Source organism: Megalops cyprinoides, chromosome 3 (genome assembly GCF_013368585.1).
Source record: "Megalops cyprinoides isolate fMegCyp1 chromosome 3, fMegCyp1.pri, whole genome shotgun sequence".
Taxonomy (NCBI): domain Eukaryota; kingdom Metazoa; phylum Chordata; class Actinopteri; order Elopiformes; family Megalopidae; genus Megalops; species Megalops cyprinoides.
Window position 1 is genome coordinate 23,551,305 of NC_050585.1, and position 15,708 is coordinate 23,567,012.

Sequence of the window (15,708 nt, forward strand, 5' to 3'; positions counted from 1 at the left end):
TTTAACTTCACGTCATTCGATAATGTTCATTTATTTTATTTCCTGAATTGTATGTGTTAATGGTGTTTTAGTCATCAATTTTCTAAGCATGATTCGAACCAGCAGCAATGTGCAATATGACCGAATCTGATGTATTACTGGGCACGTGCACTTCGTATTGTTAGTATTTATTATATAGCTAATTGATTCGTTAATATTAAAAATGATTTAATCACTAAATTTCAGATGATAGCAAAATACAACAGGAAAATGATGAAATAATGCAGACTAAATGTTTTATATGTGTTATCACGTGAATAAATATAAAATGTAAAATGAAGAGACTCAATATTTAGCGCTAGGAAAGGAGAACGTGCAGTATGTCACAGAGTCCGAAATTCGCGATCAGCAGGTTGTGCTTGATGTTTGTCCCTCATAACTCTGCCAGGATTGTGATGTGTCTTTACTGTCAGCAGCGATGTATTTCTTCCAAAGAAAAAAAATGTCGACCATCTTTTTATCTCACAGGAATAAATCAGAAACATGAACAGCTGCAGTAGACTCTGTCTTTAAGAAGCAGATGGCTACCTATTGGACACTGTAGATGGGGCTGTGCACCAATAGCGTGCATAGCTTGACAAAGAGATCCACTCCCTCGCCCAGCCACAGTACCGTAACCCTTACAGTGCACAGAGTGGGGAGAGACGGAGCTGCACTGACATCCAGTTACACACATCCGGAATTAAATACTTATATAGCTGTATCAACGATATGATAAATTCAATTTCTATTTGTGTGACATTTTATTACGTTACCTGATATTTTCACATATTTTAATGCTAAATACAATATTATACGGTCTAAAATGGAAAAGCGGACGGAAAATAGCGACTGGAGAAGGCAGGTGTTGCGGTGGTACCAATTCTTTCTCATGTGGAGTACAATAGAGGCACAAATTCGCTATATCATTCCAGAAGAACTGAGCATTGGATCTGTTGTTGGAAATACAGCAAAGGACCTGGGTTTGGGAATTTCGGAGATTTCTGAGCGCAAGCTGCGGATCGCCTCCGAGGGTAAGCAGTATTTCAGTGTGGATTTGGGAAAGGGAGAGCTGATCGTGAGCGAGAGAATCGACAGAGAGACTCTGTGCGGACAAAGCGCGAGCTGTTTGTTACCCCTTGAAGTAGTTATTGAGAATCCACTTCAGCTTCACCGTGTTGAGGTTGACATTCGGGATATAAATGACAACTATCCACAATTTCAGTCGAAGGAACGAACGCTGAAAATCGCCGAATCAACCGCTCCGGGAATGCGTTTTCCTTTGGAGAGTGCGCAGGACCCAGATGTAGGCAACAATTCTCTACGGTCATACACAATCAGCAAGGATGCATGTTTCAGTCTGAAGGTTAAGGATCTCCAGGATGGGAGAAAGCTCCCCGAACTCGTACTGGAAAAGTCTTTGGACCGCGAAAAACAGGCTGTCCACCAGCTCCTATTGACTGCGATAGACGGCGGGAATCCCGTCAGGTCGGGCACCTCGCAAATTACCGTTATTGTCCTTGATAACAATGATAACAACCCTGTATTTGAAAAGAATCAGTACAGGGTCACTATTGATGAAAACAGCCCTGTGGGGACGCCTGTTATCAAGCTTGAAGCAAGGGATTTGGATGAAGGTGCAAATGGAGAAATACTGTATTCTTTTGGCGACCATACTGAGGATTTGGTGTATTCCTTGTTTGAGATAGATTCGAATACAGGAGAAGTGTTTCTGAAAGGGGAGTTAGATTTTGAGAATACTGCTTCTTACACAATTGCGATCACCGCCAAAGACAAAGGCACTCCCGAGATGGAGGGGCACTGTAGCGTACAGATAGACATAGCAGACATGAACGACAACCCTCCCGAAATCATCCTCACCTCCCAACCCAGCCCTGTCCGCGAGAATGCCCCTAGTGGCACTGTCATAGCTTTAATACGCGCACGAGACCTTGATTCCGGCGACAACGGAAGGGTGACGTTACGGGTTCCACCTGATTCTCCATTTATTCTGCAACCTTCAATTTCCGATCATTACGCTTTGGTTACAAATAGTGTTTTAGACCGGGAGAGTTTCCCAGAGTTTAATGTAGAAATCATAGCAACTGATTCGGGTTCTCCTTCTCTGTCTACCAAACAAACTATTCCAGTTACTATTCTCGATGTTAACGATAATCCGCCGAGATTCAAACACTCTTCCTATAATGTGTATTTGACTGAGAATAACTCTCCAGGCACAATACTGTGTTCCGTGTTCGCCTCTGATCCAGACCTGGGCGAGAATGCTAAGATCTCCTATTCTATCTTAGACTCCAAAGTACAAGACCTGTCCGTGTCCTCCTATGTTTACATTAACTCGGATAACGGCAGCATCTACAGCATGCACTCATTTGACTATGAGAAACTGAAGGTGTTTCAGATCCAGGTAGAGGCAAAGGACCACGGCTCTCCGTCTCTGAGCAGTAACGCCACTGTTCATGTTTTTATCCTGGACCAGAACGACAACGCCCCCGCTGTTATTTACCCCTCTGCTATCATGGGCTCTGTCTCTCATCAGAAGATGCCCCGCTCTGCTAAAGCGGGACACCTCGTCACCAAAGTAACGGCAGTGGACGCCGACTCGGGCCACAACGCCTTGATTTCCTATAAGGTGGTGGAGGCTACAGACGCGTCTCTGTTGGGTGTGAATCTTTACACAGGGGAGGTGAGGACTAAGCGCGCTGTTTCAGAGCACGATGAGTCCTCTCAGAGGCTGCTTATAGAGATAAAGGACAATGGAGAGCCGGTCCAGTCCACTACAGTCACAGTTGGCATATTGTTGGAGGACGGGATCCACGAGCCCATCTCAGACTTTCGACAGAAAGCGCAGGAGCCCGGAAAGAAAAGCAATAAGATCACCTTTTATTTGATCATTTCTCTGGCCTCGGTTTCTGCGGTATCTTTTGTGACTTTTGTGATTTTGGCTGTGAAGTGCGTTAGACACAGCCGAAGGGGCCCGTGTTGCTGTATGAGACGGGCAGACTCTGACGGATACGAGAATCCCAACAGAAACCTGCAGATCCAGCTGAACACGGACGGGCCCATTAAATATGTGGAGGTCCTGGGAGGGGACATGTCTCAGAGCCAGTCCTTCAGGTCCTGCTTCTCTCCGGTGTCAGAGTTCAGTGATTTCACCTTCGTTAAGCCCAGCAGCACCACTGACTTTAAGGAAATGATTAATGTCATCGATGCTTCTCTACCTGACAGCGCGTGGACGTTCGAGGGCCAGCAGGTGAGGATTTGGTGATCATTTACTCCTGAAATGACGCCTCGATATTCGCGGTCATCTGGAAATTTAGGATTTTCTGTATCAATATATAATTTTTGTTTTTTAACAACAACCCTGGGTGGGTTATTCAAAATGTTGTTTTTGTCTCTGTATTCTAGGATTCATTCATAAATAACGTTAAATTGCAATTTAGTTATTGTGTTCATGGTGCAGTCCTGTTCACGATGACATCATCGACATTTTGCAGCTCTAAAGCCACGTCGGTTAATTCAGCTTTAGTGTACAAACAACGTTGCAATGTCAACGCATTGTTCCCTCAAAATTTACCTAACAATAAACAGCACAACCTTCGGCGCTATGTGTTTTTTTATTTATCTTTCTTGACGTCTTAGAGGGGTTGCGTGCACTTTGGTCGCTCGGAAGCTGACGCCTTTAATTTCTACGACACCTTGTGGTGTTTTTTGTTATTACATCTGAAAAAACAGCTCCGTTTCTGTTCTGCTCGATTTGCTCTGAACATCGCAGTTATAACACAATGGTGTAGCTCTGGTGTTCCCTGAATGTACTATCTCTTAACATCTTAACAACAAATGCATTCTAGCAGAGTCTTCTCCCAATGTGAACTTTGTTTTTATTGTCCCTCTGTACCGATTTGGTGCTGCCAGGGGGACCTTTTGCGGGGCCCTGCACCATTTCCAGTATTAGCACTACATTCGTTTTATGGAAGCATGTGTGTAACGGGAATGCTCTTCTGAAAAAGAGCAATTTCCTATTCTTCCTATTCCTAGTCTGGAAGTTCCCCACTAGAGGAAACTATAGCGCCGTACTCCAATAGGACTCCGAACATTGTGACGTCGACATTTCCCCTCCCCTTGGTAGGGGGGGGGGAGCACTCCGTTGCGGGAAAACTTCACGTGAAGTGAGAGAACACAGGGCTGCGTTTTCCTTTTCTTTTTACTTAAACGTATTTGGGCCGTATGGATTGTTTAGATTTTCACGTCTTTTCATGTCAACGGCGTTTCTTCTGCTCAGTCGGATAGAGTACCTTAAATCGAACTATGGGTTTATTATTGTGACGATTAAAAGTTTCTTTAATGCTTCTGTGGACTTTCTACAATGGAATTCGGGAGGAAACGGGCCCCAAAGTTGCTCGCGCTGTGGTTGCATTTTTCCTTGATGTGTGGGATTATCAGCTCTTTGGAGCTTAAGTATTCCATATCAGAGGAGTTAAAAGTTGGGACCGTTGTTGGAAACATTGCTAAAGACTTGTCGCTGGACGTTCGGACGATTTTGGAGCGAAAGTTGCGGGTCGTTTCGGATTCTAATGTTCAGTACTTTGCTGTGAACTCCGCGAATGGAGCCTTGATTATTAGACAAACCATTGACAGGGAACGCATGTGCGGATTGAGTTTAACATGTTCTATACGCCTTCAGATCGTGCTAGAGAACCCTTTGGAAATGCACCTTATTGTTATAGATATCGTGGATGTGAATGACAACGCACCCCAGTTTTCTAATAAAAATATGTCGCTTGAAATTTCGGAGGCTGCCGCTCCGGGGACCAGATTTCGGCTGGAGAGTGCACAGGACCCAGATGTGGGTGTCAACTCGCTGCGAACTTACATGCTGAGTCCTAATGACTGTTTTATTTTGAATGTGGAAACTAAGAGCGACGGCACTAAGTTCCCCGAGTTGGTGTTGGAGAGAGCTCTCGACAGAGAAAAGCAGGCTGCGTTCCACCTTTTGCTCACCGCGGTGGATGGAGGGCAGCCGGAGAAGTCTGGGACTACTCTGGTACTTATTACAGTCCTGGATGTAAATGACAACGCACCGGTGTTTGACCTGTCGGTGAAAAAGGTCAGTCTTTTAGAAAACTCTCCCCGTGGTACTTTAGTGACAAAGCTTAATGCCACTGATCTAGACTATGGTCTGAATGGGGAGGTCTTGTTCTTCTTCGATAAATACACCCCGGAACAAGTGCTTAAGATTTTCAGCGTGGATTCTGAGACCGGGGAAATCCGAGTTAACGGTGAGGTGGATTATGAAATGGCGGACAGTTATGAAATTACCTTACAGGCTAGGGACAAAGGGGCTCCCGCCATGGAGGGGTCCTGTAATATTAAAGTAGAAATTATTGATGTGAATGATAATATTCCACAGATGACTATAAGCTCTCTAACAAATCCTATTAAAGAGGACATGCAGTCAGGCACTGTCATTGCACTAATCGACGTGAGAGATCCAGACTCTGGGAAGAACGGCGAGGTGAAGCTAAAGATCCCCCTAGGGTTGCCCTTTCAGCTGAATTCCCCTTTTGGGGGACACTTTACCTTGGTAACGCATGGCCCTTTGGACAGGGAGACAGTTGCCGAGTACACAATCCTGATTACAGCCACAGACTTGGGGTCCCCTCCCCTCACGTCCCAAAAGAGCATCTCTGTCTCCCTCTCTGACGTTAATGACAACGCTCCCAGCTTTTCCCAGCCGTCCTACTCTGTGGACATACCGGAGAACAACGCCCCCGGAACGCCCATCGTGACCGTGTCTGCGTCTGACCCGGACGTGGGCCAGAACGCACGCCTCTCTTACTCCATCCTGGAGAGCTCGGTGGAGGGCACGTCTGTGTCCTCGTATGTCTACATAAACTCAGATAACGGGGACATCTACAGCATGCGCTCCCTGGACTACGAGCACACGAACGCCTTCCGCGTACAGGTGCAGGTGAGGGACGCCGGATCGCCACCGCGGAGCTCCGATGTGACGGTTCACGTGTTCGTGACCGACGAGAATGACAACGCTCCAGCCCTGGTGTACCCCGCCCTGCCCGAAGACGGGGTGCTCCAGCTGAGCGTTCCCCACTCCGCCGCCCCGGGACAGCTCGTCCAGAGGATCGTGTGCGTGGACCCGGACAGCGGGCACAACGCCTGGCTGTTTTACAGCATCGCTCCCCAGCGGGAGGCGCAGCTGTTCCGCATCGGCCCCCACACGGGCGAGCTAAGGACGGCGCGCAAGTTTGCGGAGGGGGAGGCGGGGGCGGTGCACAGCCTGGTGGTGGTGGTGCAGGATAACGGCACGCCCCCCCGCTCCACCAGCATCACCGTCAACGTTACCGTGGAGGAGAGGGACCCGGACGGCACCTCCGACCGCAGGAAGACGCTGGCCAGGGGCGGCGGCCTATCCGACATCACTCTGTACCTCATCATCGCCCTGGCCTGCGTGTCGGGTGTCTCGTTCCTGACCTTTGCCGTCCTGCTGGTCAGGTGTCTGAGACGCAGGGACCCCCTGGGCGGCTGTGGGGGCTTGTGCTGCTACAGCAGGCACGCCTTACGCGGCCGACACACCCAGCACACGCAGAAGAACCTCCACCTGCAGCTCAACACCGACGGCCCCGTCAAGTACATGGAGGTGGTTGGGGGGACGCTGGAGCCCCGACAGCACAGCTACAGGCCCTGCTACTCCACCCTCTCGAGCAGGAGTGACTTTGTGTTCGTCAAGACCCTCAACCCCCCCACCCTCATGGGCAACAGCAATACACTGAGCATGACCCTGTTCAGGAAAAACTTAAGCACTACAGCCAGCGAGGTGAGGGCGTGGTGTTAGCACAACCAATGGTTAGCGCACTCAGTGGTCTGGGAGTGTTGTTAGCCTGGTCTGACACTGTTTCTCTTTTAAATTGAATGGATACACTTATGCTCTGTTGTGCTGGAAGTCGATCTGGATAAGTGCGTCTGCTAAATGCATGTAATGTAATGTAACGTAATGGGGTGAGGGTGTGTGTAGTAGTAAAATGAAAAGCTAGTAAAATGAAAGAGAGGGCTTGTGTACAAGAGAGATTTCTGAGGGAATACGAACATGACAGCAGACATCTGTGACATTTAAATTGAAAATGTGAAATGTGGCTAAACTACATTTGTATTTTGCTTGCTTGATTTTTAGATATTTCTCTGGCATTTGATGAAATAATCCACATCTGTAATGTAAGTCTGGTACCAAATGAAGATACAGCGCAGCATGGAGAGACGTAGTAATTCAGTATTTCATTTAACTCGTGGTAGGGGAAAAATTCATAGTGTTAGACTTCCTGAGCAGAACTACAACAACAGCATAGTAATGAAACACAAGAGTGACTGATCACATGCTTCCATGAGAAGGGAGCCGCAGGATAGAGAGAGGGAGGGAGGAAGGGGACCTAATAACAGGATCCAGGGGTCAGTGGTTGACCCTTGACTTCCTGTTTTGCGCTGAACTTCGCAGAGTCATTCACGCTGCATGGTGAATGGTGACTTTCTGAGACTATCAGGCTGATGATGTCATCAGCTTAAATGCTGGTTAAAATTGTCTTTTTGTGTGTGGAGGATGGGGTTGAAAAGCGTGTACATTCCTGTTGTGATCATGCTATTCTGTAGATCTGTGATCCTGTCACGGCCATGTGTGTTCCACTGAACCATTGCTAGCTCTAACTAGGCTCTTATTTAGAATAAACCTTCCACTAAAATATTGTCTGGCATTGCCGGGAATGCTGAGATTGTATAGTATACATGTCAGGCACTTGGCGTGTGTGGTAATGACAGACAGGTAGTTGGCATATGCGGTAATGACAGGCAAACCTTTAGCCTGTGCAGTTAGATAGATGGTCAGTAGTGACGGATGGTTGGTGCACAGTAGTGACAAACAGATGGTTGGTGTGCGGTAGTGACTGATGGTTGTTGTGCGGTAGTGACTGATGGTTGGTGTGCGGTAGCGAGACTGATGGTAGGTGTATGGTAGTAACAGACAGATGATTAGTATGTGTTGTATTGACACATGGTTGGTGTGCGGTAGTGAGACTGATGGTAGGTGTATGGTAGTAACAGACAGATGATTGGTATGTGCTGTAGTGACACATGGTTGGTGTGCGGTAGTGAGACTGATGGTTGGTGTATGGTAGTGACAGATGGTTGGTGTGTGGTACACACAGACACATTGTTGGTGTGTGGTAGAGACAGATGGTTGGTGTATGCAGTATGACAGACACATGGTTGGTGTGTGGTAGTGACAGATGGCTGCTATTTGCCACCTTGCTGTCTGTGTGCTGTGTGGGCCTAATGACAGTGACTCAGTGCAGTGAAAGATTAGTGTGTCCACTACTGATCTCAGGTCAGTCTGCCAGTAATCTTTCGCTGTGGCCCACACTAGCCCATGTACAGCTGCTGAGCTCAGATCAGCCTGCCAGAAATCTCTCACTGTGACCCACACTGGCCCATCTGCGGTCACTACTGTAGTTTCTAATCAAGGATGAAACAATTTTACCCTCTATGACTTCAGCCGGGGAACATGCTGGGCACAGCACATCATTCATACAGGTGCGTGAATGGCTACATACATGTGTACATACATGTGTACATACATGTCCGCAAGGTGCATATTTGTGTCTTTGGAAACTGCAGGAGGTGCAGCCTCAGAACAGCATGTTTCAGGAGAAGGTTTAGCCTCTGTTGGGAACAGATTCAGTGGTGTACGGGGGTTGTAGTGGTGGTGCAGGGGCATCAGTGGTAGTATGGGGGTACTAATGGTGGTGTAAAGGGAGTAGTGGTGGTGTAGGGGCAGTAGAGGTGATGTAGGGGTCAGTAGTGGTGGTGTAGGGGTAGATTTAGCAGTGAGTGTGGCTGTTTAGCGCTCTGAGCAGATGGACTCTTGTGTCTGTACGTGACAGAACGGCTTTCAGTAATTCACAGTCTGTTAGTGTTTGCGTCTCTCTGAGGGGCTGTTTACTGGATTAATCTGCTTTCTGGATGGCTGCTTGGGAGTTCTACCCAGAGACAAAAGCCACAAGTCCCTGCAGTGGCTGGAGCGCCTCTGTAAATCTCATTGTGGCAGCAGAGCAGGGTGGTCACAGCTCTGCCTGCGCTCAGTCTGCCAGCAGAGAGGAGCTCCTCTGGCATCATCTTAGTGTGGCATTATTACTGTGCGCTGTCTCTCTGGGCCTGTCTTACAATGGAGCATTATATTAATAGAATAGCACTTTTGGATGCATGATTGAAAGTGTGCTTGGCAGGACTTGAATGAGTGAAACTAGCACAACATTAAGATATAAATTAGAAATACCTACAGTGTTTCCTTATATTTTGTTTAGCAGTTTCCCAGTTTTTGTGTTTTTAAATCTCTTTTTCACCATGACTTTGCCAGGTCAGTGTTAAGCTTGCCTTAGTGCACCTAAATTGCCCCCAACACGCGCACGCACACACACACACACACACACACACAAACACACACATACAGACATGCTAGCACCACCAACCACATCTAGGCAAGTTGCTTGGAGGAACTGGCATTGGGATGAGTACAGAATGTGGGCTGGTGCACGCCCTCCTGACCCAGGCGAAACCAAGCAGCTGGCAGACAGAGCCCAGCTTGACCAAGTGATGCTGAGCTATGGAATACTCTAGGCAAGTGACATCAGTGTACCCTGAGAGGAAGTGATGTCACTAACAGGCCACCAGCTGACAGATGTGACAGATGGACAGGCTGACAGGCCACCAGCCTCTGTCTGTAGTGTGCTGCTTCAACACTCACTTCATCATTTTCACTCATCATCTTTCTCTTTTCTTTCAGCAAAAACCCCCCAATGCCGACTGGCGCTTCCCCCAGAACCAGAGACCTGGAACCAGTGGGTGAGTGAGAGACACACAGACACACATTCACACACACAGACACACACATGTGCATATATACACACAAATACACGCACACACACTCACACACATACAGATACACGCATGCATGCATACATACATGCACACACATACACGTATTCTCACACACACATACACATATACACATAAGGTGCTGTGATGCTAAATTGTGCTATGCTAAGAGCTGTGATGCTAAGAGTCAGTAGGGAGCACAGCAAAGGCATGTGTTCCTCTCCACAGAAACAGGTTGCACCGGTGTCCCCAGCTCCAGAAAGAGGGAGAGAGAGGTCAGGGAGGAGCACAGGGGGCATGGGACAGAGAGCTTTACTGATGGTGGACACAGCGCAAGCAGTCTTTTGAAACTGTGGAATCCTCACACAAGGGGTGGGGCACAATATGACTTTTCCCAGAGACTTGACATGCCTGGTGTCAAATTTCACACTTCCTGCAGATTCTTGTACCATAACAACTGAATCTGCTGGCCAGCTGTGCCGAGGAGGAATTAGGGCACCAGAATCAGGGGTTGCGTGTTTGAGTACAGATTGGGACAGAGCAGACACTAGCTGCTTTCTGTGTGTAAATGCCTGTCATTGGTCCTGGACCACAGAATCCTGCCCCGAGTGGACAGGGCCTGGGTGACAGACAGCTGACTGCTCCTGCTCTTTGTTTCAGCCAGAGCAGGTACCAGAGCACACAGGAGAGATGGACCCCGTATGGGAAAAGCAGGTACAACACAGCCATGTGGAGAAGCCCTTGCCACTGCACTGAATCTGTGTAGCAGGGGTTAGCTAGGCTGTGCTAGGTTGTGCTAGGCTGTGCTAGACTGTGCTAGGCTGTGCTAGTCTGCGCTGAGCTGTGTAATCTCTCTCTCTCCTGTGCTGTAGTGTGTAAAGCTGCAACTGTTTTCGCTGTGTCTGTACGTATGTGTGATACCCTAGCCATACAATGCAGGATGCAGGCTTGTAGTATTAGAAATAATGTGACCTTTTCATTCCTGTCATCTCGCTCAGCCACACAGGAAATGCAGCAGCAGCACGCTTACCACACTGCTTTCCATGAAAAACGCTTGTCCTGGAAAATTCTACTGTAATAAAGTTAGCGAAACGTCGCAGGGATGCTTCAGAAACGCTGGGAGCTTTCTCTGTCAGGCTTGATTTATGGCAGGAAGCGATACCTGTCTAACCATGCGTATGTCATGTACCTGCACTAATGTCTGTCGTCAGCCATTTGCTCTCTGTGCTGAGCTCACACAAAATGGCCACCGCCATGCTGAGGCTTTCTGTCAGTGTGCGCTGACTCCCGTCTGAGGGAGAGGGGATTGTGATGGTGGGTGTGTTTTATGTGGGAGGGACAGGGATTTTCCTGATAGGTATGTGCTATGAAGGAGGGGTATGGTTTCTCCTTGTAAGTGTGTGTTATATGGAAGGGGCAGGTTTTATCCTGTGGGTGTGTGTTATGTGGGAGGGGATGCGGTTTATCCTTGTAGGTGTATGTTTGTTTATGTGAAGGGCAGGGGTGCTCCTGGTTGGGGTGTGTTATATGTGAGGGGTGAGGTTTCTCCTGGTAAGAGTGTTATGTGGGAGAGGCAGGGCTTATGCTGGTAGGTGAATATTTGTGGGGGGAGTATTCTTACCCTCTAGGTGTGTGTCATGTGGGAGGGGTGCAGTTTCTCCTATGGTGTGTTTTTGACTCCTGTATCTCCGCAGAGCTGGGCCCCGCCCTGAGGAGGCAGGTGCAGGAGCTGGCGCTGGGACAGGACCATGGCCCAACCCCCCCTCTGAGGCAGAGCAGCTGCAGGCCCTGATGGCAGCAGCTAATGGTGAGTCCGGTCACAGCTACCGCAGCCACTTCCTGTAATCCCTCTCATTCTTCCCTTTCCTGTCATTTCTGTCTTCCTCTCATTCTTCTCTCATCCTCTCATCTCCCCCTCTGCCTGTCTTCCTCTGCAGCCTCACACATGGAGCAGAGGGAGATAGAGGTTTTCATAGCGCAGCTGAGACAGGGAAGGGGGGGGGAGCTTGTCAGAGATTCAGGCTCAGCTAATGATCTGTGAAGGACCGCATTTTCCTCTCCTACATTTGCATTTACATTTACATTTATTCATCTGGCAGATGCTTTCATCCAAAGCGACTTACAAGAGAGGCAGAGTACAACACCAGCAAAAAGCTACGTGAGGAGTCAACAGTATTAGAAGTGCAATATAACCAGGTTTCAATAATTGGCCAGACAAGGTACAAGCTAGCTGGTAGAAATACAAGTCAATGACACCATAGATTTTATTTTTAATAAGGAAAACACAGATTTAGACATATGAAACTGCTTTAGGTGGTAGTGTGTCAGCTCTTCTGTTTGTTGTGCTGCAGTTAGACTCAGTGACAGAACTTGCTCCTGTCTGCGAGCCCTGATCCTTGCAGCGCCGTGTCAGTTCTGAATGCTGCTGCTGTCTGTGAGCTCTTGCTAAGGCAAAGTGCTCACTCACACTCTCACTCACTGTGTCTCTCTGTCGTCAGTGTTTAAGCCCCGTTGTGCTTTCTGCTGTCGGTGCTTGCCACAGCGTGCCACACCCTGGTTGTGGGGTGCATTGCAGAGACAGCCACGGCACCATGACTCACCCCTTTGGATCTGTGCTGCAGCCAGAGCTGTGAGGCACAGCGAGTCAGACAACAAGCTACAATAAGCCAGAGCTGTGAGGCACAGCGAGTCAGACAACAGGCTACGATAAGCCAGAGCTGTGAGGCACAGCGAGTCAGAGATACAGACCATGTAACCAGCAGTCCGCACACTCACACTTTCCATGGTCTCATCATCACTTCCAGTTTCTACCCTCCCCCTGCCAAAGATTACACAACAGCTACAACACATTCTGTAAGAAAACAAATTCTGCCCTGTGTACTGTGTGACAGTGAAACAAGTCCACACCACTCAGACGGTCCCTTTAGTGTCTCTTGTATGCAGATGTGCACACCCACGGGTAGTGGTTTATTTTGATGTAGCACTCTTGCAGCAGTGTGTTTGGATTGAATTATGACCGCATACCCCACTTCTCCCCCCTTTCCCCTCCCTCTCTCACTCCCTCCCCCTCTCTCCTCCCTCTCTCTCTCCCTCTCCCCACCTCCCTTTCCCTCTCTCATCTCTCTAACTCAGAGGTGAGTGAGGCTACAGCGACGCTGGGCCCCGGCACCATGGGACTGAGCACCCGCTACAGCCCCCAGTTCACCCTGCAGCACGTGCCCGACTACCGCCAGAACGTCTACATCCCAGGCAGCACCGCCACGCTGACGGCCGGTCAGCAGCAGCCTCCTCAGCCCGCCCTCCCCCAGCCGCCCCCGCAGGCCGAGGCTCCCAAGGCTGCCCAGACCCCCGCCAGCAAGAAGAAGTCCGCCAAGAAGGACAAGAAGTAAGCGCTTTCCGTGCCCCCATCGACGTGGGACCCAAGGCCTCTGACAGCCAGGCCAGCTTTTGTTTTTTTCTGCCTGTGTTAATCTGAGCACTGAGTGGTGGTGTAGTGAGCATATTCAGTATTGCAGATCCGTCTCTTTTTTTACTTCCTTTCACTGTTATCAGCCTTCCAGTGTACGTATATTTGACTGTATGAATATAATTCAGACTTCTTTGTTAGAAGTATTGTTCTTTAACTTTTCGGGGGATGGTGGGTGGGGGAATGTTCATCTTTTAATCCGGATGGATTTGATAGACACGAAGACTCTGGGCCTTGTCTTGTAAAATAGTATTACATGAATAGTCATCATTTTACTTAAATATTTTTGTCATGTCAAAGATTTTTGTCATTTCTTTCAAATAAAACTAGATGTGTAGTGATTCTATTTTTTGAGTAGGGGAAGATCAGATTAGGTCCTCTCTACTGTAGCTTTTAGAAACAAAGTAGACAGGTAATTTTGCATGATCTGGCCTTCACCAAGTATTTAAAACTACAGAAGTTGAACTATGCATTAAATGATGAAGTAATAGTTTTTGATTTGCAAGCAGTCTTAAGGTTCTTTTAACAATACAAAATGCATTTGCTACATGATATTAAGAAAAAAATTGCAGATAAAACTTCTTTTAGTTGGATAGATAGGAAAACAAATGAAATTGTAAGTAACAGACTTAGAGTAATTTTAACAGCACTCTGGGAATTATTCTACAGATGGGTTGACATTTATATTGTGTTTATAAAATATTCTGAGTCTTAGAGACAGCAGTCTATACTGACTTTTTTGTCTGAACTAAGTGTGTCTGTACTGTGTCAAAAAGTGACAGCACAGTGCTGAGTCTTGACTCAGATTTTCTGAGTCTCGATCTGGACAAAATCTCTATCTAATGAGTCTCTATTCAGTCTCTGAGTCTTGGTCAATGCTGAATCTCTATATAATGATTCTCAGTCTCTGTCTGTACTGAGCTTTGAGCCCACCCCCAAAAGCAGAGGCTTAGGTCCTCTCACCCAATAGGGTAGCTGGGTCATTGTGTGTCTATGATCTGTCACATCCAAATACTCATTAGTCAAACCACGTGTCTGAGAGCAGTCTGACAGAGCACTGAGACCATAAAGGGATGAAATGGTGACTGACACCACAGTTCTGAGGTCAGGTTATGAGAGCACCGTGCTGTTATCTGCCAGCTGTGGTGTGCAGTGGAGAATGTTTCTTTGAACCCCAATATTCAAACCCACTCCCCATTTCTGCTCTGGCCATATGTTAATACAGTGCCCTTTCAGCACCTACTGTCTGTAGTGACCACATCCAAACTGCAGCCCACCTGTGTGGGCACTACTAGAATGTTTTACATGTTTTTCAAAAAAAAAAAAGAAAGAAAACTTCAAAAACAGACCTTGTTGTGCTGAAGTACCTCTAGCACTGAGCTGGCTGACTGAAACATGTTGTAAATAAAATAACTCAGTTTTAAAATGATACAACCGTGTAGTTAGAAGGCTGTGAATCATTGTGCATATTTGAGTTTTTCTCTGCACCCAGAACCTACAGCACTAAAACACGAACCGTGTTTCTCTCCCTGCGTACCTTTTATGTGTTTGTGGCTATATTGTGCTTCTGTGCTGGTGGAATGCCTTTCCTGTCCTCTATAAATATTTACATGTGTCTGCTGTAATATCCTTATTAAGAAAGCTTAGAACTGCGCTCCTCTCTGTTAATCTCTTATTTTATATGCTAATATTTATATTTGTTTGTTTTTTTTTTCTTCTTTTTAATCACTGACATTTCAAATAAAAGTTTCTGAAATGGTCATCTGGATTGCCTGTTGTTTTTGTATCCTGTAACAGCATTTGAATTGGTGAGAAGCTGGGACTATTCCACCGCTCTCACACCCCCTCCCTGTTCAGTCAGCATTGGACACGTGCTGCGTTTTGGCTTTGTTATGGCAAGTTTCAAAGGACAGGCCAACTCCAGAGTTCTGATCCAGTCTCCAGCTAGTTTATTTGAAGTTTCTGATGCCCTGAAGCCTCTGGTCCGGTTTCATTGGGAGAAGCTGAGGATGGCCGTTTTGTTTCACTGTTTGGCTGTCAGTTACCTGGCTGTCAGAAGAAGCCATATGTCAGAACACATTTCATATTTTCTATTGCTTTGTATTTTCAATGGTAAGACTGTAGCCTTTTCCTTCTGCTGGTTTCTAATTGCGCGCCTGAGTAAATGTGTGGTTTATGACTCACATCATCATGGCCATCAGACAAATAAACACCACACCGCTGCTTCATCAAATACTTTAAATTGTGCTTTTAAATTTTGTCTCTTGTTGCCG

General features: G+C 47.3%; 2 protein-coding genes across 22 annotated transcripts in view; both read left to right on the top strand.

Annotated features, from left to right (window-relative positions):
- LOC118774311 (protocadherin gamma-C5-like) overlaps nucleotides 1-15,181 on the top strand; it is a 195,078-nt gene extending 179,897 nt beyond the window's left edge. For 10 of the 21 annotated variants that reach the window (XM_036523579.1, XM_036523584.1, XM_036523586.1 and 7 more), the window contains exons 2-5: nucleotides 9,878-9,936; nucleotides 10,630-10,683; nucleotides 11,664-11,776; nucleotides 13,102-15,180. In XM_036523579.1, coding sequence (XP_036379472.1) covers nucleotides 9,878-9,936; nucleotides 10,630-10,683; nucleotides 11,664-11,776; nucleotides 13,102-13,358 — 483 coding nt within the window. In that variant the 3' untranslated portion in view covers nucleotides 13,359-15,180. Of the gene's footprint in view, nucleotides 1-4,220; nucleotides 6,869-9,877; nucleotides 9,937-10,629; nucleotides 10,684-11,663; nucleotides 11,777-13,101 lie in introns of those variants that run through there. The other 11 variants (XM_036523594.1, XM_036523576.1, XM_036523574.1 and 8 more) reach the window with 6 other exon arrangements.
- Nucleotides 845-3,304, top strand: LOC118774024 (protocadherin gamma-C5-like). Its single transcript, XM_036523109.1, has one exon. It carries the CDS (start codon nucleotides 845-847, stop codon nucleotides 3,302-3,304), a length of 2,460 nt encoding a protein of 819 aa, XP_036379002.1.
- Nucleotides 15,182-15,708: the final 527 nt, after the last annotated feature.